This window comes from Pholcus phalangioides, unplaced genomic scaffold (assembly GCF_987345545.1).
Source record: "Pholcus phalangioides strain wild (caught in Gottingen) unplaced genomic scaffold, Ppha-v1.0 ptg000002l_1, whole genome shotgun sequence".
Lineage (NCBI taxonomy): Eukaryota > Metazoa > Arthropoda > Arachnida > Araneae > Pholcidae > Pholcus > Pholcus phalangioides.
The window spans coordinates 4,645,345-4,669,372 of record NW_028301595.1 but is presented as its reverse complement, the minus strand read 5'-3'; the positions used below and the strand labels follow the sequence as shown (position 1 = coordinate 4,669,372).

The window sequence follows — 24,028 nt, the reverse complement described above, 5'->3', positions numbered from 1 at the left end:
GGGGGGGCAATGTCCCCGCCATGGTGAATGCGCTAGCGAATAAGCGATCGACTAGTGATCGACCGTATGAGTGAGTGACTTGTTCACCCGCTCGCTCACACTCACTCAGCTCTCTTGGCTCTCCTGCTCACTCACTTGCTCATTCACCAACTCCCTTACTCACTCGCTCACCCGTTCACTCACTTGCTCACTCGCTCATTTGCTCACCCACTTACTCATTTGCTCACCCACTTGCTCATTTGCTCACCCACTTACTCACTCATTTTCTCATCTGCTCACTCACTTGCTCATTCACCACCTCTTTCACTTACTCACTCGCTCATTTGCTCACCTCTTCACTCATTAACTCCCCGAGTCGCTTGATCAATCACTCGCTGACTGGCTCATCCACTCATTCACTGTGTCAGTTTGTCGATTAGTTTCCTAGCGGTGAATTTTGATGCCTGTGAATTTTCCGCTCACACCAATAATAGTGTTATGCTCGTCTCTATCGAACGCTGGGTCAGAACGGTTTCTGGGCAGACACATGGATACACCCATTAGGAGTCAGACAGGAACACACGAGTGACTTGTTTATGTAAGTTCTTGATAAAGAAACATTAATTTTCTGCTTCTGTTGTAGGTGTGCCATCTGTAGCCGCTTACGCCGCGACCAAACATGCCTTGAAGGTAAGTGACCATAGTATAATACTCGTACGATATGTACTACCAATTAACCATACATGCACCTCGTAAACATTCCTCTGAGGAATTTCTAACTATTTGGTGCATGCCTGAACGTGTTGGGTGCGTGGATATATATGTTTTACCAACGTATTTAATAAGTTGTCAGAGTAATGCTTGCTTCGTTCCCTACTGGTGCTGCCATCTGTCTTCTATTCTTGAAGCATAGTATATGAGTTACTTACCCCGGCCCGGCGAATGTGATTCGCCATACGGGGGGGGGGGGGGGTTCCCCGGAGGAAACATTTATTTTCTCAATTAAAAAAAACATATATAAATACATATGCATTCTACCCCCGGGTGCACCATTGGCCCCCGAGGTTAACAATTCCCCTTACAAAACAATTAACATTGCATTACAATTATAATAACAGAACAAAAGATTACTACTACTATTACATCTTACATTATACCTCGGGCCAAGCACCATTAACATCACGCGAGCAGGAATTTGATGCTCCCGAGAATATTAAATTAAGACGTCATTATTGCTTTAATAAATATACATTAATATACATGCGTTTTATCAGTCTCCCAAATGTCGAATATATGATCCATTCACATTATCTAACGTCGACTGGAACATACTGACGCAAACCAGTTCAAAAAAATATAAATGTATTCAAATCATATGTCATGAATAAATAAAATTCCTACAACAACATGAATATATTCAAATACTAAAATGAAAATGAACAAAATTTTAACATGTTACTTGTCACTATTCACACAACACTTGCTATATGCACATTGTTATATTCATATTGCTATATGCATACATAGAAGCATAGTATATACTGGAATCAGTGTCAGTATATATATAAATGGTTATTATTTTATAATCATTGTGTGTGTCCTGTGATTTACATCAAAGTTGAATGTTTTTTGTTGCAGGGTTTTTATGAGTCTCTGCGGTTCGAGTACAACAAGGATAACATCGGAATCACTCTCGTTTATCCAGGAATTTTCAAGTCATCCATATTCGACAGGACGATGGGCACTGAGAAAGGAAAGGTAGGAAGACGCCCTATTCACAGTCACAGTCACTGATTTTCATTCATATCGACGGCCCAGTTCAAAAAAAAAAGGCAACAACTCAAAATTCTAGGTTTTGAGGGCTTTGTAGTACAGTCGAATCCCGTTTTAACGAACACTTTTCTAATCCCCCCCCCCCAAATAAGTTTATTACATAGGAACAATGCTAGGTAACCTGGAATTCCTTTACAACGAAATTTCGTTTTAATGAAGTGATTCCTCCGGTCTCTTGGCGTTCGTTATAACGGGATTCGACTGTAATATATATTTATTAGTTTTTTCTTTCGCGTCATGTGCGTTTGCATTGGGTTGCTGTATTTGGGTTATATTTGACATCCATATTCTTATTGGCATCTTTTTTTCAGCCACCTCTATGGGCAATTTGCTTGTTGTGGCCTTTGTATTTGAAACTTAATGGGAATCTCAACTCCGATTTGATTAGAATAGGGAGCGTATAAGCAGAGTTGGGAGTTGTTTCTATTTTGCAATATGAGAGGCATTTTCCACCGTTGGTGTGCTTAATTCATACTCATGGTGTGCTTAATTCAAAAATGCAATTTCTTGAGTTGTTGCCTTTCTGAATGGGGTCGTCGATATACAGGGTGTCCTGTAAGTGCTAATTCGGCCTTTATCTCATCAACCGTTTCTCGTACAGGTATGGTTCCAATTTCAAAAAAAAATGCTCAAAATGTGTTCAGAGATCACTCACTCTATGCCAGTTTTGAGAGTGGAAATACCGTGGGTCACAAATTAAAAGATATAAATTTTTATACGAAAAAATTCATGTGTTGAAGTGCAATATTTGCTGAGATATTTGAACTCAAAAAATCGCTGAAAATGGGGGGGAAGAACCCTCATTCTACGCTTCATATTTTGTCCTTTCCCTCATTTTCAGTGATTTTTAAATTCATATATCTCAGCGAATATTGCACTTGAACGCATTAATTTTTTTTTTTCTGTTGGGCTCAGGAAAGACAGGACAACAACGTTCAAGCTCAAATTTAGTGGACAAGGGGACGGTATAGAAAAACAACATTTTGTATCTCGATACATATACAAAGCCTGTTTCCTCATAAGTTCAGACCTTGGGCAAACATAAATTTTTGGGATCCCCCTTAGTGTTCCTTGAGGCAGAGGAGATTTTCCCGTGTTTATGTAACACAAAAGGCAGCCAATTTCCGGGACCTGCAATGTTTTGGGTCTGGGCACGTACTCCATTTGCCCATACGGATGTGGTCTACGAACGGGGGGGGGGGGAGGTGTATCAATAATGAACGGGAGCGGATTTTCCACCTTCACCCTTCCAGCTATGCTGATAATACAAAATTTTTGGGAAATGGGTGGCGGTCACCCCCTTCTGCTCCTCGCCTCTATCTGTCTATGTGCCCTTAGTAAATTAAGTGACTCATCTGAGATGAACACGTTCATTAGATAACGTTCACTTTTTTCTAATTGAATATAGTTATGTGTCTATACAGAGTATATAGGTAACAGGTAATATAGTATTTTACTGGCGAACCGTTGATTCTAGTGGAATACTTCCAATTAGAAAAAGTGTCCAAATAACGTGTAGTACCCAGATATGTCATTCATGTATCAAGGGGTTGTACAGTTATTAAAAATAAAAATGTTAACTTTTTATACAGTCTCCGTGTGCTCACTAAACTAAATTAAAAAAGTTGTTGCCCTGTCTCTCCTGATGCCAACAAAAAAAAAATCCCCCGTTTCTAAGCTCAATATTAGCTGAGATATTCAAATCGGTGAAACGGTTCTACCTGCATTTAGATGTTTTTTTTCCCCAAATTTTCTCTGTTTTTCGAATTCGAATATCTCAGCTAATATTGCGCTTAGAAACGTGGGATTTTTTTGTTGACATCAGAGAGACAGAGCAACAACTTTCTAATTTGGTTTTTAGGCACACGGGGACTGTATAAAAAGTTAACATTTTTATTTTTAACAAGTACGCAACCCCTTGAAACATGAATGGCATATCTGGGTATCACACGTTATTTGGACACTTTTTCTAATTGGAAGTATTCCACTAGGACCAAAGGTTCGCCAGTAAAATACGCCCTGTTACCTATGCACCTTGTATAAGGCAACGCTTTACGTTATTTGAGGTGAAAGAACTTAAGTTTTCACTCTACTGTATCGCACCTCCTAGAGATAAGCCTCCGCACGCGTTGCCATAAACGTCATTCAGACTGCCTAGCAAGTTTGGCACATTTTGAAACACAACATCCTATTTCGTTTCTTCTTACTCTGGCGTAGAGTCTTCCTGGTTGGCTCACAAATACCGAATAGTTATTGGATGTGGGAGCATAGAAATCGCCAATTCTGAGCCCGATAATTTCTTTTCCTCTCAACGATGATACTGGCACGGACATTAAAAGTCGAAATTTAAGAAAACTTGTAGTCCTTTCAGTACAAACGACATTAAAAGAGAAAAAGAAGGAAGACAAGGTGTGACAGTCGGCCAGTACAGTCGCAGTTTTCTTCGCTCCTCGACCAAGTTTCAAGACGGAAAACGATCGCCGCGTTAGTATCATAACGGGTGCCTCAGCGGCGGAGTACCACGACGGTATATGGACTTCACGTTCTACGGACTTCTTCGTATCCCTGTCTGTGGTGGATCTTGCGATTCGTCCAGTGCTATTCTTCTGGAGTGTGGTGTGAATCTTCATCTCTGAAGTCATTGATGCTGTTTGCCCCCCCCCCCAGTGAAACGTCTGCCCCAAATGTCCCTGTGTTTAGATTTCTCACTGCTGATTGGACACGCTGCAAGGTAAGTGGTTGATATTTGTGTGTCAACAATGGGTAAGGTGTGTCCCTTTGCAAGTGTTGATAATTCAATTGTGGAAAAGTTATGTATCGGGGCCTCAGAGGCAAATGAATCCCCGAGCTTGAGAAAAAGGTTTATTGATTTATTGCTTGTGTATGTTAAAAGCAAAGTGAAGGAAAGTGATGAATTAAATCATGTTGGCCAAAATTGCATTATCGCCAACAAATTTGACTCAATTATTGAGGACTTTATTTCATGGAAAACAGCTTCAAAGCAGGATAAGCCTGGAAAATTTGATACTTTCGTAAGTAACGCGATTGATTATTTTGATTCACTGAATTTCGAATCATGTATGCATAAATTATCTACACATTTTCTAAAGGGTAATAATAATGCTACTTCGACTCCTATTGAGTCCACCTCTGATGCTAATAAGGGTAGGAGAAAGAAAAAGAAAACAAAAAAGGTAAAAAATTTCTTGAACTCAGAAAGTGAGACTGGTTCTGACAATACTCAAACTGATTTGTTAAGTGACCATTCTGATAATATCCCTAATATCAATTCTGACCCTGAAGAAGGATCAAACAACATCTGCACTGACCTTTCAAACAGCTTTCATTTAATCCCAAATGAGGTTGACCCAACCCCCCCAGTTGAGGATAAGAGCTTAAGTGATGAATCATCGACTTCATCAACAAGCGAGAATAGCTCAAAGAATAATTCAACTAGTAATTACACATCGTCTGAATCAGAGCTGCCAAATAACATGGGTAAAGGCGAGGGCAGCCCAGGGAGTGGAGATATAAGTGTGGTACAAGAAACTAATCGTAGTGAAGTTGATGCAACTATTCCTTCACACACAGTAAACATCTCTCCCATAAACATTAACCACACACAAAATCAGGAACCCAATGACCTAGCAAACACTGATATTCAGGGGGCTATTTCTTCTTCCAATTTGATTAATAATGAACCGGATGACACGAATGATCAGGTCTCTAATAAAGGGTCTCCTATAATACCTCTTTCACCGACAGGTGATAGCAATGGACTAATGGCAAATCCTAGAAACCGTTTGGTTGTCACTGACAACTCAGAGAGTGACAGTGGTAATGGTGATGGCTTCACTATGGTCACTGGGAGAGGAAAGAAAAGGAACACACAGACAGATGGTACACCTCGACCAACAAACATGCCAAACAACAATGCAAACACTAACAGGCGAACCAAAATTCCAGCAATAATTTTATCAGACTGGGGTAATAATTGGATTAACGATTTCGTGGCAGCCAAGAAATTGTGTGACATCCCTCCGACAGCCAAACCTACAAACAATACTGTGGTGGTACAGGTATTTTCTGAGAAAGATCATAGAACTATTACTAAATTTTTTGATTCAAAAAAATTCAAATACTATACATATTTCACCCAAAGTGAAAGGACTCTCAAGTTTGTTGTGCGTGGCTTACCTGCAAATATCAACACGCAGGAAATTAAAGCAAGCCTAGAGAAACAAAAATTTAACCCTGTAAAAATCAGTAACATGAAGAACTATCATTCTGGTAGAGCATTACCATTGTATCTGGTAGAAATTCCAGTCAATGAGAAGAGCTTTGCAAATCTCACTAGCATTTCAGACCTACCTATAGAAATTGAAAGATACAAAGGGCTTCAGAGCCCCATTCAATGTAGATCATGTCAAAACTACGGGCACAGCTCCTTTCGATGCAATCTAACGCCTAATTGTGCATTCTGTGCCAAACAACATGAGACCCGGATGTGCCAAGTAAAGGGGAACATAGACAAAATAAAATGTTATCATTGCGGTGGACCTCACACGGCGACATACTCTGGGTGCAGAGCTAGACCCGTGCTTTCGCAGAATAAGGCACGTTTATTTATTCCCAGGGTTCCTGTTAACTTTCAGGGACCAAATACACTGGACTTTCCCTCGCTACAGAGCAATGTGCAAAATGAAGATCAAGAAGACGATTTCTCAATAGGTCAAGGACCAATCACCATTACTCGCAATCTGAGCAATATGAAATGGACCAAAACAATTTTCTTTTCGGTTGAAAATGAACAGTTATCACAAATAAATATTCAAAAACAAAAGGAACTGGATAAAATTGTTAGACCGGGAACACATCCACTTACAAAGCAAGGAGCAAACTCAAAAGATGTAAATGAAATTAAACTCGATCTTTTAGAAAAACATGCTAGGATTACTTTTGGCAGAGTGTTAAACCAACTCATCACATTAACAGAGAGGCTGAACATAACATCAATGTCAGAAGCCAATGATTCTCTCGCAGATTCGCAATCTGTAATGGACTTTAACGTGCCCACAAACTGCTCGATGATAGATGATAAAGCTGCCACGAAAATTGTTGAAACCCCTAGCACACACACACACTCATAAACAACACTTTCACTATCAGCACACATACAGATCACCCAAGAGGCCACTCTAATGACTCTAGTGGATCATACAAGGCTGTGACATCAGCTGTCAATGTGAAAAATAGTTATCCAAGCTCAAACAGCTTCTCTAATGGTAGCACAGTGGAAAGTAGTCAACTCTCTAAAAATTTTTGTCAACTGCTGAACCAGGCAGGCATTTCTAAGGACAAAATCGAACAGATTTTCCAATTTTTGATTTTGATCCTTCAGCCCAAAAATTAATACATCAAATACCATCTATAGTAAGCCATTGTGTGTTATGGCTTGGAACTCCAATGGACTTAAAAATAGTGTTAGAGAATTAAGAGAGGAATTATTTCTCAACCAGGTGGATATTCTTCTGGTTTCAGAAACTTGGTTGCTCCCAAGCCAAAAAATAAAACTTTATGGATACAACGAGATTAGAAAAGACCGACTTCATAATCGAGGGGGAGGGACAGCTATTTATATTAAGGCTGATATTCTTATCAGATTAATACCTTACCACCATCCACGCAAATGGAAGTTTGTGCAATAACAATATACATTAACAGAACTCCTCTAAATTTTTGTGCCATATATAAGCCCCCAAGGAATACAATTGACGTGCCGCTCCTTGAATATATTTTTAACACAAATATTCCCACACTTGTTGCAGGTGATTGGAATAGCAAAAACAGCATTTTCTACAGTAAACGTAACAACAGGTGTGGTCGTATTCTGAGGAAATTTTGTCTTGATAACCTTCTTGAAGTTCACTCTTCAGATATTCCTACACATATTCCTTCCTGTGCTAGATACAGCCCTGATGTAATAGACTTTGGTATTTCTAAAAACTTTTTATATGAAATACATATGTATACCAAAACAGTACTTAATTCACCGCATAATCCTATATTTTTCCAAATTGACTTCCCGGTCCCTCACAGACAAAAAATATACCGTAAAACTGACTGGAACAAATTTAAAGAGCTGCTTGTGAACGAGGGAACGCATAATGACATTCCAGCACGTGCACATACTATAGATAGTGCAGTCAATCAACTTACAAATAAAATTCAATCTGCAATCGAAAATTCCACAACTATCTCAATACAAAAAGAAAATAAATATGGCCTAACTAAAGAAATTTTGCAGAAAATAAGGCACAAAAATAGGGTTAGAAGCCTCTGGCAAAGATTCAGACGGCGATCTGATAAAATTACTTTGAACAAATTAAGTAAAGAAATTAAACTTGAGGTTGAAAACTTCGTAAATTGCAGATTCACAAATTTTATAGAAAATGCAACATGTGATAATACTAACATATGGAAGGCTTGGAACCTTTGCAAGCCCTACAATAGTAGACGAATAAACAAGATTCGAGGTGCAGGGGGCATAGTCTTCTCAGATAATGAAATAGTTGAAACTTTTGCGGAGGCATACAGAAGGCAGTTCTCACCAAATCATGTTCAGCCGCTCCGTACTCAAATAGAGCTCAAAAACAGAGTAGTTGGGTACGTCCACCAACATATAAACAAGTATGATGAACAAATTCCATCAACAAGTGTGGACGAAGTGGTAGATATTATTTCTACTCTCAAAACCAAAAAAGCGTCTGGGTATGACAACATATCAAATACGACTCTAAAAAACTTACCTTTTAACATAATTTCAACACTCACAGATATCTTTAACTCAGCCCTTAAGATTCATTATTTTCCTAAACCATGGAAACATTCTATTATTAAAGCAATTCACAAAAACGGAAATGACGTATTACTTCCAACCTCTTATAGACCTATTAGTCTTCTAACTAATATCAGCAAAATTTATGAAAAAATCATAGCCACCAGATTGGAAGCTTTCGTTGACACTAATGATATTTTAAGACCTGAACAGCATGGTTTCAGGAAAGAACACTCTTGCGTGACGCAATTAATCCGTGTAACTGAATTTATCACAGATGTCTTCAATCGTAAAGAATATGCTGCTGCTGCATTCCTAGACATTAACAAGGCATTTGATAAGTGTGACTTTTAATTTATACAAAAATTGCCACGTTTTTAAGACAAATAAATTACACTGGTCGAATGGTCGACGCGTTTCGGCTCCTCAATGGAGAGCCGTCATCAGGACCTCGTGGTCAGAACTCACACGAATGAAGAGTGATGTTTACGTCTGGTCGTCCGAAGAGTTCGCCTTTGTATTTGCTGCGTCCGAGTGGTCTTTGGATGCGAATTGGGGAGCCATCTGTTGTAAAGTGTTGAAAGTTTTTTCACGACTGAGGTTAATAAAGCCTGTCCAAGCTGACGAAATAGGTGGTGTGTTTCTTCCATCATTAACGAGGAAATTCTGGCATGTTCTGATGAAGTATCCCTCGAGAAAATTCAATTCCGAATTGTGTGTTGCTTTTTTAAAAACAAATGCTTTGTCAAAATCAAAATGATGTGAATGTTGCCAGCAGTGTTGGGCAATAGCCGAATTATCCGTCCGTCCCTTCTCAACATGCTTTCGGTGTTCGAGAACTCGAATATTTAGATTTCTTCTAGTTTGTCCAATATATCCATTTTCACAATTCTTGCATGGGATGAAGTAGATACCAGATTCTTTGGAGGGTGAGATAGGATCTTTCAGATGGGAAAAGGTGAGTATATTTGTTGGCTGGAATATTGTATGGAAGTCAAATTTCTTGAAGATAGAAGAGATCATGAAACTTGAAGAAACGAATGGAAGAACAACGGTATTAGAAAACTGTTTTGAGTCAGCTGGGAGCAGGTTCGTGGTGCATGTCTGGGTCATTTTTCTGAGGACCTTGTCGATGATAAAAGGTGAAAAACCCCGATTAGAAGCGATGTCACGAAGGATATTGAGTTCATTCTGGAGGGAGGCTGAATCACTGCAAAGTTTTAGTGCTCGATGAACAAAAGAAGAAAATGCCGAAAGTTTCTGATTGGGAGGATGAAAGGATTTTGCATGAGGTGGCATGGAGATAGCGAATGGCTTACGGTACACAGATGTATGAAATTCAGTGTCTGTCTTTTTAATGAGCACGTCGAGAAAAGGCAGTATATTATTTTTTTCCATTTCATAGGTGAATTTAATATGTGGGTCAATAGAATTCATAAAATTGAATAACTCAGTGACATTGACATCAGTCTCATCAACTAAAGTGAATGTGTCATCAACATACCTGATCCAAAGTTTGAAGTGGTGGGTTTCCAAAAGTTTTGTTTCGAAAAAATCCATATATATGTCACAGAGGATAGGCGAGAGTGGGTTGCCCATGGCAAGACCTTCTGTTTGGCGGTAAAACTTTCCAAACACTGAAAAATAATTGTGCGATACACAAAGTTGGGTGAGTTGACATATTTCTTCGATTTCAATCGAGGAGAAGTGGAATTCTTGCAGACGTTGTTTCAGGAAAGAAATTGCACCGCTGATGGGAATGTTAGTAAACATGGATTTGATATCGAAGGAAATCATTGTAGCGTTATCTGGTTGAATGCTGCGGATGATGGAAACGAATTCTGAGGAATTCTTTACTGTGAAACGATGTTTTTTGCAGAGAGGGGACAAAAGTTCAACGAGAAATTTAGCAAGTTGATGCGTAGGTGATCCAATGCAAGAAATTATAGGTCTTACTGAAAATGAAGGTTTGTGTATTTTTGGAAGAGCATAAAGTCTCCCGCAGTTTGCGGCGGATGGAAAGATGCGTTTCTTGGTCGAAGAATGTAGAATGGGAGTCTGATTGATTTTCTTTTGAACCAGTTTTAGAAGGGTAGGAGCTGGATCCGTATTGAGACAAGTATATGGTCCATCGCTAATTAATTTTTCAACCGACTCTTGATACATGGATTTATCAAGTACAACAATTTGGCCACCTTTGTCAGCTTGAGTGATGAAAATATTGTTGTTTCTTTTAAGTTCTCGAATGGCAGAGATCTCAGATTTCTCAAATGGTGAAGAAATGGTTTTTCGATTGGCCGAAACTGAAGAGGAAACCAAGTGCCGAAGAGATTCTTTCTGATCAGGAGAAATTTTACTGTTGAGGAACGACCGTTCGATGGGCGCAAGAAGTTTTGTAGGACAAAAATGAGGCCTAGGTGATGCGAAATTAAGTCCGTATTCAAGTACTTTCAAATGGGCACCAGACAATGTTTCACTCGAAAGATTGACAACTTTTGGAGCATTCGAGAAGTCAGAAAATTTATGAGAACTTTTTTTCGAAGAACTTCTTGCAAGAAGCTGAGTGAACTTATTATCCAAAATTTCTTGATGTTGGCGATACACGTGAAGTGCCCGGTGGAACGATCTTGCGTCAAGCTGGGCGAAATCATCACGAGAATGTGCGAGAGAGAGATGCAGTTTGTACAAATCCAATTCAATTTTAGCAAGATTGCGACGGTGACCATGGATGATCGATCGCAAAATTGCAAGTCGACAATTGAAAAGGTTGCGTTTGATGCGAACGGAAACAGGCTGATTGGAAAAAACTTGTAAAAATTGTGGCATTACCTTGTGATCTCTGCAACGTTTCAGGAATGCAATCTTGTTAAGAATCCGGAGTTTCTTGATACGGAGGGCACAAAAATGGTTGATCGAGTTCATATTGGCGAAGTCCCAGGAATCAACGGACGTAGTATGAAAAGAAAGCACACGTTGGGCTAAAATATTATCACAAAAAAATGAGTAACTTTGCCTGGTTTTAATTTATACAAAAATTGCCACGTTTCTAAGACAAATAAATTACACTGGTCGAATGGTCGACGCGTTTCGGCTCCTCAATGGAGAGCCGTCATCAGGACCTCGTGGTCAGAACTCACACGAATGAAGAGTGATGTTTACGTCTGGTCGTCCGAAGAGTTCGCCTTTGTATTTGCTGCGTCCGAGTGGTCTTTGGATGCGAATTGGGGAGCCATCTGTTGTAAAGTGTTGAAAGTTTTTTCACGACTGAGGTTAATAAAGCCTGTCCAAGCTGACGAAATAGGTGGTGTGTTTCTTCCATCATTAACGAGGAAATTCTGGCATGTTCTGATGAAGTATCCCTCGAGAAAATTCAATTCCGAATTGTGTGTTGCTTTTTTAAAAACAAATGCTTTGTCAAAATCAAAATGATGTGAATGTTGCCAGCAGTGTTGGGCAATAGCCGAATTATCCGTCCGTCCCTTCTCAACATGCTTTCGGTGTTCGAGAACTCGAATATTTAGATTTCTTCTAGTTTGTCCAATATATCCATTTTCACAATTCTTGCATGGGATGAAGTAGATACCAGATTCTTTGGAGGGTGAGATAGGATCTTTCAGATGGGAAAAGGTGAGTATATTTGTTGGCTGGAATATTGTATGGAAGTCAAATTTCTTGAAGATAGAAGAGATCATGAAACTTGAAGAAACGAATGGAAGAACAACGGTATTAGAAAACTGTTTTGAGTCAGCTGGGAGCAGGTTCGTGGTGCATGTCTGGGTCATTTTTCTGAGGACCTTGTCGATGATAAAAGGTGAAAAACCCCGATTAGAAGCGATGTCACGAAGGATATTGAGTTCATTCTGGAGGGAGGCTGAATCACTGCAAAGTTTTAGTGCTCGATGAACAAAAGAAGAAAATGCCGAAAGTTTCTGATTGGGAGGATGAAAGGATTTTGCATGAGGTGGCATGGAGATAGCGAATGGCTTACGGTACACAGATGTATGAAATTCAGTGTCTGTCTTTTTAATGAGCACGTCGAGAAAAGGCAGTATATTATTTTTTTCCATTTCATAGGTGAATTTAATATGTGGGTCAATAGAATTCATAAAATTGAATAACTCAGTGACATTGACATCAGTCTCATCAACTAAAGTGAATGTGTCATCAACATACCTGATCCAAAGTTTGAAGTGGTGGGTTTCCAAAAGTTTTGTTTCGAAAAAATCCATATATATGTCACAGAGGATAGGCGAGAGTGGGTTGCCCATGGCAAGACCTTCTGTTTGGCGGTAAAACTTTCCAAACACTGAAAAATAATTGTGCGATACACAAAGTTGGGTGAGTTGACATATTTCTTCGATTTCAATCGAGGAGAAGTGGAATTCTTGCAGACGTTGTTTCAGGAAAGAAATTGCACCGCTGATGGGAATGTTAGTAAACATGGATTTGATATCGAAGGAAATCATTGTAGCGTTATCTGGTTGAATGCTGCGGATGATGGAAACGAATTCTGAGGAATTCTTTACTGTGAAACGATGTTTTTTGCAGAGAGGGGACAAAAGTTCAACGAGAAATTTAGCAAGTTGATGCGTAGGTGATCCAATGCAAGAAATTATAGGTCTTACTGAAAATGAAGGTTTGTGTATTTTTGGAAGAGCATAAAGTCTCCCGCAGTTTGCGGCGGATGGAAAGATGCGTTTCTTGGTCGAAGAATGTAGAATGGGAGTCTGATTGATTTTCTTTTGAACCAGTTTTAGAAGGGTAGGAGCTGGATCCGTATTGAGACAAGTATATGGTCCATCGCTAATTAATTTTTCAACCGACTCTTGATACATGGATTTATCAAGTACAACAATTTGGCCACCTTTGTCAGCTTGAGTGATGAAAATATTGTTGTTTCTTTTAAGTTCTCGAATGGCAGAGATCTCAGATTTCTCAAATGGTGAAGAAATGGTTTTTCGATTGGCCGAAACTGAAGAGGAAACCAAGTGCCGAAGAGAATCTCTTTCAGATTCTTTCTCAGAATCTCTTTCTCTCAGAGAGGGGACAAAAGTTCAACGAGAAATTTAGCAAGTTGATGCGTAGAAGATCCAATGCAAGAAATTATAGGTCTTACTGAAAATGAATGGTCAACGAGAAAAAGAGAATCTCTTCGGCACTTGGTTTCCTCTTCAGTTTCGGCCAATCGGAAAACCATTTCTTCACCATTTGAGAAATCTGAGATCTCTGCCATTCGAGAACTTAAAAGAAACAACAATATTTTCATCACTCAAGCTGACAAAGGTGGCCAAATTGTTGTACTTGATAAATCCATGTATCAAGAGTCGGTTGAAAAATTAATTAGCGATGGACCATATACTTGTCTCAATACGGATCCAGCTCCTACCCTTCTAAAACTGGTTCAAAAGAAAATCAATCAGACTCCCATTCTACATTCTTCGACCAAGAAACGCATCTTTCCATCCGCCGCAAACTGCGGGAGACTTTATGCTCTTCCAAAAATACACAAACCTTCATTTTCAGTAAGACCTATAATTTCTTGCATTGGATCACCTACGCATCAACTTGCTAAATTTCTCGTTGAACTTTTGTCCCCTCTCTGCAAAAAACATCGTTTCACAGTAAAGAATTCCTCAGAATTCGTTTCCATCATCCGCAGCATTCAACCAGATAACGCTACAATGATTTCCTTCGATATCAAATCCATGTTTACTAACATTCCCATCAGCGGTGCAATTTCTTTCCTGAAACAACGTCTGCAAGAATTCCACTTCTCCTCGATTGAAATCGAAGAAATATGTCAACTCACCCAACTTTGTGTATCGCACAATTATTTTTCAGTGTTTGGAAAGTTTTACCGCCAAACAGAAGGTCTTGCCATGGGCAACCCACTCTCGCCTATCCTCTGTGACATATATATGGATTTTTTCGAAACAAAACTTTTGGAAACCCACCACTTCAAACTTTGGATCAGGTATGTTGATGACACATTCACTTTAGTTGATGAGACTGATGTCAATGTCACTGAGTTATTCAATTTTATGAATTCTATTGACCCACATATTAAATTCACCTATGAAATGGAAAAAAATAATATACTGCCTTTTCTCGACGTGCTCATTAAAAAGACAGACACTGAATTTCATACATCTGTGTACCGTAAGCCATTCGCTATCTCCATGCCACCTCATGCAAAATCCTTTCATCCTCCCAATCAGAAACTTTCGGCATTTTCTTCTTTTGTTCATCGAGCACTAAAACTTTGCAGTGATTCAGCCTCCCTCCAGAATGAACTCAATATCCTTCGTGACATCGCTTCTAATCGGGGTTTTTCACCTTTTATCATCGACAAGGTCCTCAGAAAAATGACCCAGACATGCACCACGAACCTGCTCCCAGCTGACTCAAAACAGTTTTCTAATACCGTTGTTCTTCCATTCGTTTCTTCAAGTTTCATGATCTCTTCTATCTTCAAGAAATTTGACTTCCATACAATATTCCAGCCAACAAATATACTCACCTTTTCCCATCTGAAAGATCCTATCTCACCCTCCAAAGAATCTGGTATCTACTTCATCCCATGCAAGAATTGTGAAAATGGATATATTGGACAAACTAGAAGAAATCTAAATATTCGAGTTCTCGAACACCGAAAGCATGTTGAGAAGGGACGGACGGATAATTCGGCTATTGCCCAACACTGCTGGCAACATTCACATCATTTTGATTTTGACAAAGCATTTGTTTTTAAAAAAGCAACACACAATTCGGAATTGAATTTTCTCGAGGGATACTTCATCAGAACATGCCAGAATTTCCTCGTTAATGATGGAAGAAACACACCACCTATTTCGTCAGCTTGGACAGGCTTTATTAACCTCAGTCGTGAAAAAACTTTCAACACTTTACAACAGATGGCTCCCCAATTCGCATCCAAAGACCACTCGGACGCAGCAAATACAAAGGCGAACTCTTCGGACGACCAGACGTAAACATCACTCTTCATTCGTGTGAGTTCTGACCACGAGGTCCTGATGACGGCTCTCCATTGAGGAGCCGAAACGCGTCGACCATTCGACCAGTGTAATTTATTTGTCTTAAAAACGTGGCAATTTTTGTATAAATTAAAACCAGGCAAAGTTACTCATTTTTTTTTTTTTTGTGATAAGTGTGACTTTGTTACTCTCCTCAACAAAATGATTAACCTGCAATTTCCATATTTCTACATAATTTTCTTCTACCACTACATAACTGGTAGAACTTTTCAAGTAAATATTAATGACACACTTTCTACTGTTCAACCTGTAAATGCGTCTGTCCCACAAGGCAGCGTTTTGGGTCCTCAACTATTCTTATTGTATATCAACGATTTTCCAGAGCCTCAGGCTGGTATATTATCGCTTTTTGCTGATGATGCGGTAGTACTCTGTAGACACAGAAAGCCAGGTGATGCTGTTGACTTTCTTCAAGACTCAATAGACGATATCACTGAATGGTGTAAAGACTCAGACATAGTCTTGAATAGCAATAAATGTAAATTTATCTGGTTTACTCGATGTAAAAAGATACCCAGATTGCGTCGATTACATATTAACAGCTGCTCCCTCGCTCCAGTTGACCAAATTAAATATCTGGGTGTAATTCTTAATAGTGCTCTTACATTCAAACAACATATCAGATATGTGCGAAATAAAGCCAATGGGATACTTGGTGCTTTAAACAAGATTACGTTCCCTAGAGCGAAACTTTCTATTAAAAACAAAATTTTGCTCTTCAAATCAATCATTAGGCCCACCCTTCTGTATGCCTCCCCAGCTTGGGCGTTTGCCAATAAAGCTAACATTAAATCATTACAAACTGCACAAAACAAGACTCTTCGGAGGTTCACCGGGGCGCCATGGTTTATAAGAGGAAAAAACATAAGAAAAGATCTCAGAATTAACCACATCTGGAAATACATTAAAAAGCTTAATAAAAATCAATTTTTACGTATGGCTAATTCCACATACTCTCATATCAATGAAATTGTCAATTATAGTGAAATCCCTCCACCAAGGACTTCCAGAAGGAAGATCTACAGACGTCCAAAACAGATCTTTCATCTCCCCTGGAGAAACATTTAATCATCTTTCTTACTCTTCCCTTGTGTAAATATGTACATATCTCTCATCACTCTGTGATTTTTCACTGTATTGTATGATGTCTTGGCTCCTATTTATCCTTTTTTCAGGGGGAAATCCCAAACTGCATTTTGTTCTATTGGAATCTATTTAACCTCTTATCTTATATGCTTTTGATTACTTCTGTACTACTTGTACAGTATTTTTTCTTTTTGCGTTTTGGCACCTATTTACTCTCTTGGCACCTATTTACTCAATATTTACCCGTAATAAATAAATAAATAAAAAAAAAAAAAAAAAAAAAATCCACACTGAACGGATCGAGATTCCTTTGATATTGGGTAGGAATGGCAAGAATGCTTGTGATAAACATTTTTGTTGACACACAAAATTAATCACTGCTTTTGTTGTGATGTCCCTGTGATACTGAGTGTACTGCTTTTGGACTTGCTCTCTTGGTTTTATGTTTTATTTCAGGTGTGGCGGCATTGAAAAAAAAAAAGAAAAAAAAAGGAAAAAAAACTTACAAAACTAGGCTAAATTCTGGGGAAGCCATGACCATTTATTTGACCAGACGTTGACTTACTTTCTCACGCACAACACATCACTCACTCATTTTCTAACACACACCAGACACAGTCTCCTCTTTCAACTTCTTCATAGGTCCATCTGGACCCGTCTGTAACCCCACAGTCAGCCTCAACGGCTGGGAATGGGGGCGAAAATCTAATGCTGGTCTGGTCTGGTCTGATACTGGCACGAGCAGGGAATTTTTACCCCTGAATATTCTGAGGGAAAACGGACTACTTACTGATGTCACAAGCAGCGTGCGGAGGAGGTGCTTGTGACCTTCTATCTCTAGGAGGTGCTGACTGCATAGTTTTATGCTTCATAAACTTGCCGTTCACAAAAAAAATTGTTTCTTTTTTGTTCCCAGATATTTCAGAAAGATTTCAAGCAATACGAATGCAATCAGATGACATCAGAGAGGTGCGCTCACTTGTCTCTGGTAGCAGCAGCGAACAAGCTGTTCGAAGGATGGATAGCGTACCAGCCTTTTCTACTCATGCTATGGTCTGCTCAGTATCTTCCCGCTCTTGATAAATAGTGAGTTTCTTACGACCTTATATATATTAGCATCTTTAATTTTATTTTCCACGTGTGTTGTCTCTTGGTACAATCGATAATATTGTGCAAATGTTTCCATTATAACAAGTAGTATACATTTTCTATTTCCCGCTTAGTATCATGCTGAGGTTCATTTACACGAAAGACCGAGTGGAGTACCTTTTGAAAGGTGTGTGGCCTGATGACTTACCTGTATGGAGACCGCTGCTGAGGATACAGAAATGGAAACAGAAGCTCCAGCAATGATTGGCCGATTGTATTGCTATTTCGGAATACATTTCGTGATTTGAACCTATTCAATTCCAAACGAGACTCGCATTTCTGTCGATTTTCCGACCTTTGCTGTTGAGTCCCATATTTCTATGTATTGTTGTTATATACAATAATGATTTTATTTACAATAATAATAACCCCAGAAGGCATGAAATGCACTTATACTGTATAGGGTGATATATAGGGTGATATACCCTATATATACTATATAGGGTGATTACTTAATTCCCCCATTGCCGCATTTGACTGTTGATTGCATTAAACCGTTGATCCTAAAGCAGAGGTCTTCAGCCTTTTTCTAGTCGCGAGCACTGCCTTTACCCTTCATCAAAAGTAGAGCACCTTTTCGAAATGTTTTAATACTTGAATGCAATTTGTACAAGGTGTTGGGCGTTGATTAAGTGTTCGCGAGCACGAAATCTAACACGGGTATCGAGCACTATAGGTGCTTCAGGGAGCAACAGGTTAAAGATGCCTGTCCTAGAAGCGTTTCTTCCTATTAGAAAAATTATCCAACTAACGTCTATATATATAACTCAGATGCATCATTCATACTGCAAGGGGTTGTATAGTTATTAAAATAAGAAATTAACTTTTTATACGGGTACGCTGTCCTCAAAAACCCAATTAGAAAGTTGTTGCCCTGTCTCTCCTGAGGGCAACAGAGAAAACTCCACGTTTCCAAGTACAATGTTCGTTGAGGTATTTGAATTCAAAAATCGGAGGAAAGTTGGAAAAGAACAGCATAAGTAAAGAAAAGATGCGTTGTCCGTTATTTTTTGTTTTTCTTTCTCAATTTTTCTCCAGTTTTTCAATTCAAACAACTCAGCGAATATTGCAATTGGAAACGTGGAATTTTTTATGTTGGCCTCAGAAGAGACAGGGCAACAACTTTCCAATTGGGTTTTTAAGGACAGCTGTCCGTATAAAAAGTTTTTTTTTGTTTTAATAGCTATACAACCCCCTTGCAACATGATTGACGCATCTGAGTTCTATATACACGTTATTTGGATAATTTTTCTAACTGGAAGTGTGCCTCTGGGATCAACGGTTCGCCAGTAAAATGCAGCAAGGACAGTTATGGAATCAACCTGTATGTTGTTGTTATTCATTAGTAATTCTCTTGGAACTTGTAAAAATTATGACGCTGATCCGAGAGTCTGATTCTTGGACATTCCATTCGCTGCTTTCAGTTTTATCACGCGTGCTATATTTTCTTTTTCATATGTTATAGCTGCCGTAGTTCTAGTTGTTTCGATGGTTTTGTATAGTATAAAGTTTTCTTTATTTTGTCGAATTTGCTTGCTTTTTATCTGATTTTGTCTAAATTAAAAACAACCGGATTAATTACTTTATTATTATTTATTCAATCATTATAGTATTTATGAAAGTTTTAAATTCAGTTTTTTCATCGACGTTCTCATCGATGCTGAAATTATTTTTTCATTTATTGTTTTAAACTCCTATTTATGCCTTAAGAAAATAACGGGGGAATCGTGTTTGTTTTCGCCGAGTCACGTGATGTTCCGACGAAAGATGTTGGGGGACAGTTCAGAGCACTGCCAAGGCGGAGACCGCTGACGTCGTACTCTCTCCAGTAATAATAAGCTCGATGTAGGTCACTGAGCTATAAGTAAAACTTTTAATTATAGCTAGTTATAATAATAACTTTAAAACTTTACTTATAGCTCAGTGATGTAGGCTTGATTTATATACTGTTGCCATCTAATCTCGAAATTTCATGCAATGATGAAAAGAAAGAGAGAGAGAGTTCTTACTTTTTAGCATAAATTTTTTTGAGACAAAAATTTCTGTAACAAAATTCGGACATTTGCAATAATCGATTTTTTATGTAGAAAAAATAATTATTTCTTTCCACAAAAAAATTCGGAGAATATGGATGATCGAACAAATAAGTGAAAATACGTATTATGTGGTCTTCAGATAGGGTTACCAGATTCAAAACTGAAAAAGGAGGACGCCTGGTGCGAACCTTAGGTAGTGCCGTCTTAACGCATGCCTCCCCCCCCCCGGGCCTCAAGAGAAGAGGTGCCTCAGAAAAACGAGACGTAGTTGAATTATTAAGGTAGGGCCTATCTCTCTCTCTCTCCAAAAAAATCCCTTGGTTCGGAGCCTATGATGCTCTTAAGACGATCCTGCCTGTCAGCCCCCCCCCCCTTGTGGGGGGTCATGGAATTCCAGTGCTTGATTCTTTTACTTCTATTAATTTACATTAATTAAACAAAAACAGCAATAAAAAATTCGAAAAATGATCAGTTACCGAATTGCAACGTATATTTGATAAAGAGATGATGAAGCTTTTTAAAAGTATGACAAAAATCTGTTCAATATGATTCGAGCCACGATGAAGTGTCAGCAGGTGGACCACGCGCTAATTATTATTAATAACTCATGAATTTTGTAAAATTAATTCAAATGCCATTCCCTCTCAATGGACAATGTTTGATTACGATCCAGAGCATAAACGCATTCCTGAAATAATGAATGTCATAGAATGCTTTCATTGTGAAAAAATTTCCCCTTCACAAGATTTACGTTCGTAACTCGAAAAGTTTGTCGGGGAGCAACTACATAAAAAAATGTTTAGAGGGAGGCGCAAACATTTTTTTTGCATTGGGCCGCAAAATTCTCCTAAGCCCGGACCTGTCTCCGATTTTTGAATTTAAATATCTCAGAAAATAATGCAATTAAAAACATGTAATTCGTTTGTTATGCTCAGAAGAGAAAGAGCAAAAACTGTCTAATTGGAAGTTGGAGGATCGTACGAAAATGTATATTTTTTATTTTGTGTACACTATTTTCATCTTCAAAACTCGTATAGGGTGATTTCTGGTCACATTTTGAGAATTTTTAAAATTAGAACAATACCACTACGACGAACGGTTGATGAGGTAAAGGCTGTAACAACACTCCAAAGAGAAACCATTGTATGTTAGAATGGCCATAATATTACCCATAGGCAGGGCCGCAAGTAGTGAAGATGGGGGGAGAGGGTGCTCAAGGCGCATCCCAAAAGGGGGCGCAAATTTCACCATTCAATCTATCCTTCAGCATTACGAGAGGGGTGACTAAATGAGTGGTTGCCCAGGCTAACCAAGTATCCAGTTGCGGCCCTGCCAGTAGGTATCTTATTTGTGACGAATCACCGCTATATTGGGTATTTTTTCTTTTAGATACATTCTCAAGTTTGTGATTTACACCTGGTAGCATTTTCTTTTACTTCTATAGATCAAACTACACAGTTCCACTAATGACCCACAAAAATCATGTCATATTCTGTAGAACTTGGCCCCTTTTACTGCATGGGCCCATCTGGGCACTTCTCCGGGATGTCAAGTGACAATTAGATTTGGTTCCGATTTTCAAGAGTAAATATGCAAATAGGTAGGTAGGAATTTTCAGCTAGGTAGTAGTGCCTCTCTCAGAAAAATCGCTTTGAATGTGGGCTTTTCACAATTTTCACATTGTGAAAAGCTAATCGAAAAACTCAGCAAAATAATGTGTGGTCTAGTTTGCAATGTTATTAGTTTCGCATCTTTTGTGCCATCCTTGTGATAATTGATAATGATCTTCAACTATACAATCATGTATTCTTAAAATTTTAGGATCTTCTATCGGATGATCAATATTGAAAAAAAAAATGTACATTCAAAAAAAAAGTACCGTTTGATACATTTTTGTGGTGCCCCTTTTGTACTGATGCCTAAGCACGTGCTTATTTTGCTTAATGGTTAATCCGACCCTGGTTACCAGATTCGAAAACTGAGAAAGGATGACGCCTGCTCCCGCACCCTTTGACATCATTTATCCCAATTTTCTCAATAGAAGGCGCCACTATTCCGACCAATAAAACCGTCCACAACAATAATTTTTCCCAACAGAACCGCTAAAAAAAGCAGACGCAGAAAAAAATACTGGAAATTTTGACGGCTATTTTGGTGGATGAAAAAACACAAAAACACTCATATCAATGAAGAAATATATGTTTCAAAGCGGAGAAAAAAAAAATTCACCCGGGAAAAAAAGAAAAATTTCGGAAACTTGAAAAGGAGGACGAAAAGGCGAAACGTAGGAGGATGGTTGGTAACCCTAGTTAGGTACACACCAAAGCTGTATTAAAGAGCTTCTTAATACAGCTTTGGTACACACACTTACACTTCCGGCACAACTCACTAGATAGTAAATTGCCCATGTTGATAGACCTGCATTGCGCTCGGTTTAAAAGAAAGAAAGAAGTAATGCTACCGTCATGACCACCACATCCGGCAGCAGGGCCCCTAGGCGGCTAGGCCAGACTTTTCAAGGGCCATTCTATAGTGAATTTATAGCGGGAAATATTTGAAAATGAAGAAAATCGTCCCGAGTTCCGGGCTGGAGCCTTGTCAGCCAGTGCCGTTTTAACGCATGGGCACACCCGGGCACGACCCGGGGCCTCAAAGCAAGAGGGAGCCTCAGAAAAACGAGAAGTAGTTGAATTTTTCTGAAATTTTCCAGGTATGGCCTCAGGAAAATTCTTTCGCTCGGGGGCTCATGAAGCCCTTAAGACGGCCCTGATGTCAGCCCATAGTACCATGGCTAAGGCAGTGTTAGAAGTGGAAAAATGTTAGAAAATATCGGATCTTTATGGAATTACGTAGTTAAGTCTCTTATTTTCGGGGGAGGTTGCCCCTCCCCCGAAAGAAATTTCTGGCAACGGTAGTATCCTATAGTTGTCTTCATCTTCATTTTTCATTCACGTGTCCGCTATTGCAGGTTACCAGTGGTTCTCAAAGCGTGCGTCGCGGCTCCGAGGGGCGTCACGATTAGTTGGTGTATTTTTGTGTCCGTTCAGTTTTGAAATGATTCATTGCCAGATTATGGAGCCTCGAATAAACTATCACAACGCCAAGTATGTCGCGGGTAAAAAAATTTTGAGAACTACTGACGCGTATACAATCGCCTGAATAGGGTTTCCAGACATCCTCATTTTTCTGTCATTTCGAGCGTCTTCCTACGTTTTACAGAATACAGCCTTTCGTCCTCCTTTTCAGGTTTCCGAAATTATTTTTCTTTTTTCCCTGGGGAATTTTTTTTTCTCACTCAAACATACAGTATATCTTTTTTTTCCCCCACACGTTTTTTACACGCTTTGACCAATCACCGTCGAAATTTCCAGAATACGGGAACTCAATTTATACCTAAGCAGCTGAAAGAACAAAACGGCAACATCCATTTTAAGAATACGTACAATTGTTTGCTCACCCATCAATAGCTAATGCCGTGTATTGAAATGGGGAGGGTGGGGTGTTACTTTTCCATTCAGAAATAAAGAAAATAGGATGCAAACAACACTGAATGCTGATTCCTATGGCGAAATCGTCTCTGGCAAAAAAGGTACACTCCCGAAAGAAAAACGACAACTGCCTGTGTGAGGATAAAGGCTATGGAAACTTTCAGAAATGCCAATAAATGTAACAAAAGACAAGGTTCTTAGCCAAAGAAAACCCCGCCATGCTCCAGGCAAGGGCAGCAGAGTAATAAAACTGACCAGGTGGTAGGGGAAAATTCATTATAAGCGAATAAACGGACCGTTATTTGGTCTTTTTTTCTGTTTTTAATTTTTTTAGCCACTATAATACTAAACCAGACACATGCACCTCGTCCACATTCATCTGCGGAACTTCTAACGAATTGGTACATGTTGGAATGTGTGTAGTGAACCTTCCGTGAAGTTTATTTTAGTGCAATGTAAGTGCAGTGCTGCCACCTGCCATCAACTTTTCTAACTATGCATGAAGTGTTATGATTGAATAAAATACCGTTGTAGACGTTTTGCTCTCCGTTGTTTTAATGGGGA

General features: G+C 39.0%; 1 protein-coding gene across 6 annotated transcripts in view; it reads left to right on the top strand.

The window, feature by feature from the left end:
* Window positions 1-19,468, top strand: part of LOC149089110 (dehydrogenase/reductase SDR family member 7-like) — a 64,547-nt gene extending 45,079 nt beyond the window's left edge. For all 6 annotated transcript variants that reach the window (XM_089237255.1, XM_089237253.1, XM_089237257.1 and 3 more), the window contains 4 exons: window positions 623-669; window positions 1,618-1,737; window positions 17,708-17,877; window positions 18,015-19,468. In XM_089237255.1, the coding sequence (XP_089093381.1) occupies window positions 623-669; window positions 1,618-1,737; window positions 17,708-17,877; window positions 18,015-18,144 (467 nt within the window). In that variant the 3' untranslated portion in view covers window positions 18,145-19,468. The remainder of the gene's footprint in view (window positions 1-622; window positions 670-1,617; window positions 1,738-17,707; window positions 17,878-18,014) is intronic.
* The last annotated feature ends 4,560 nt before the right edge of the window (window positions 19,469-24,028 follow it).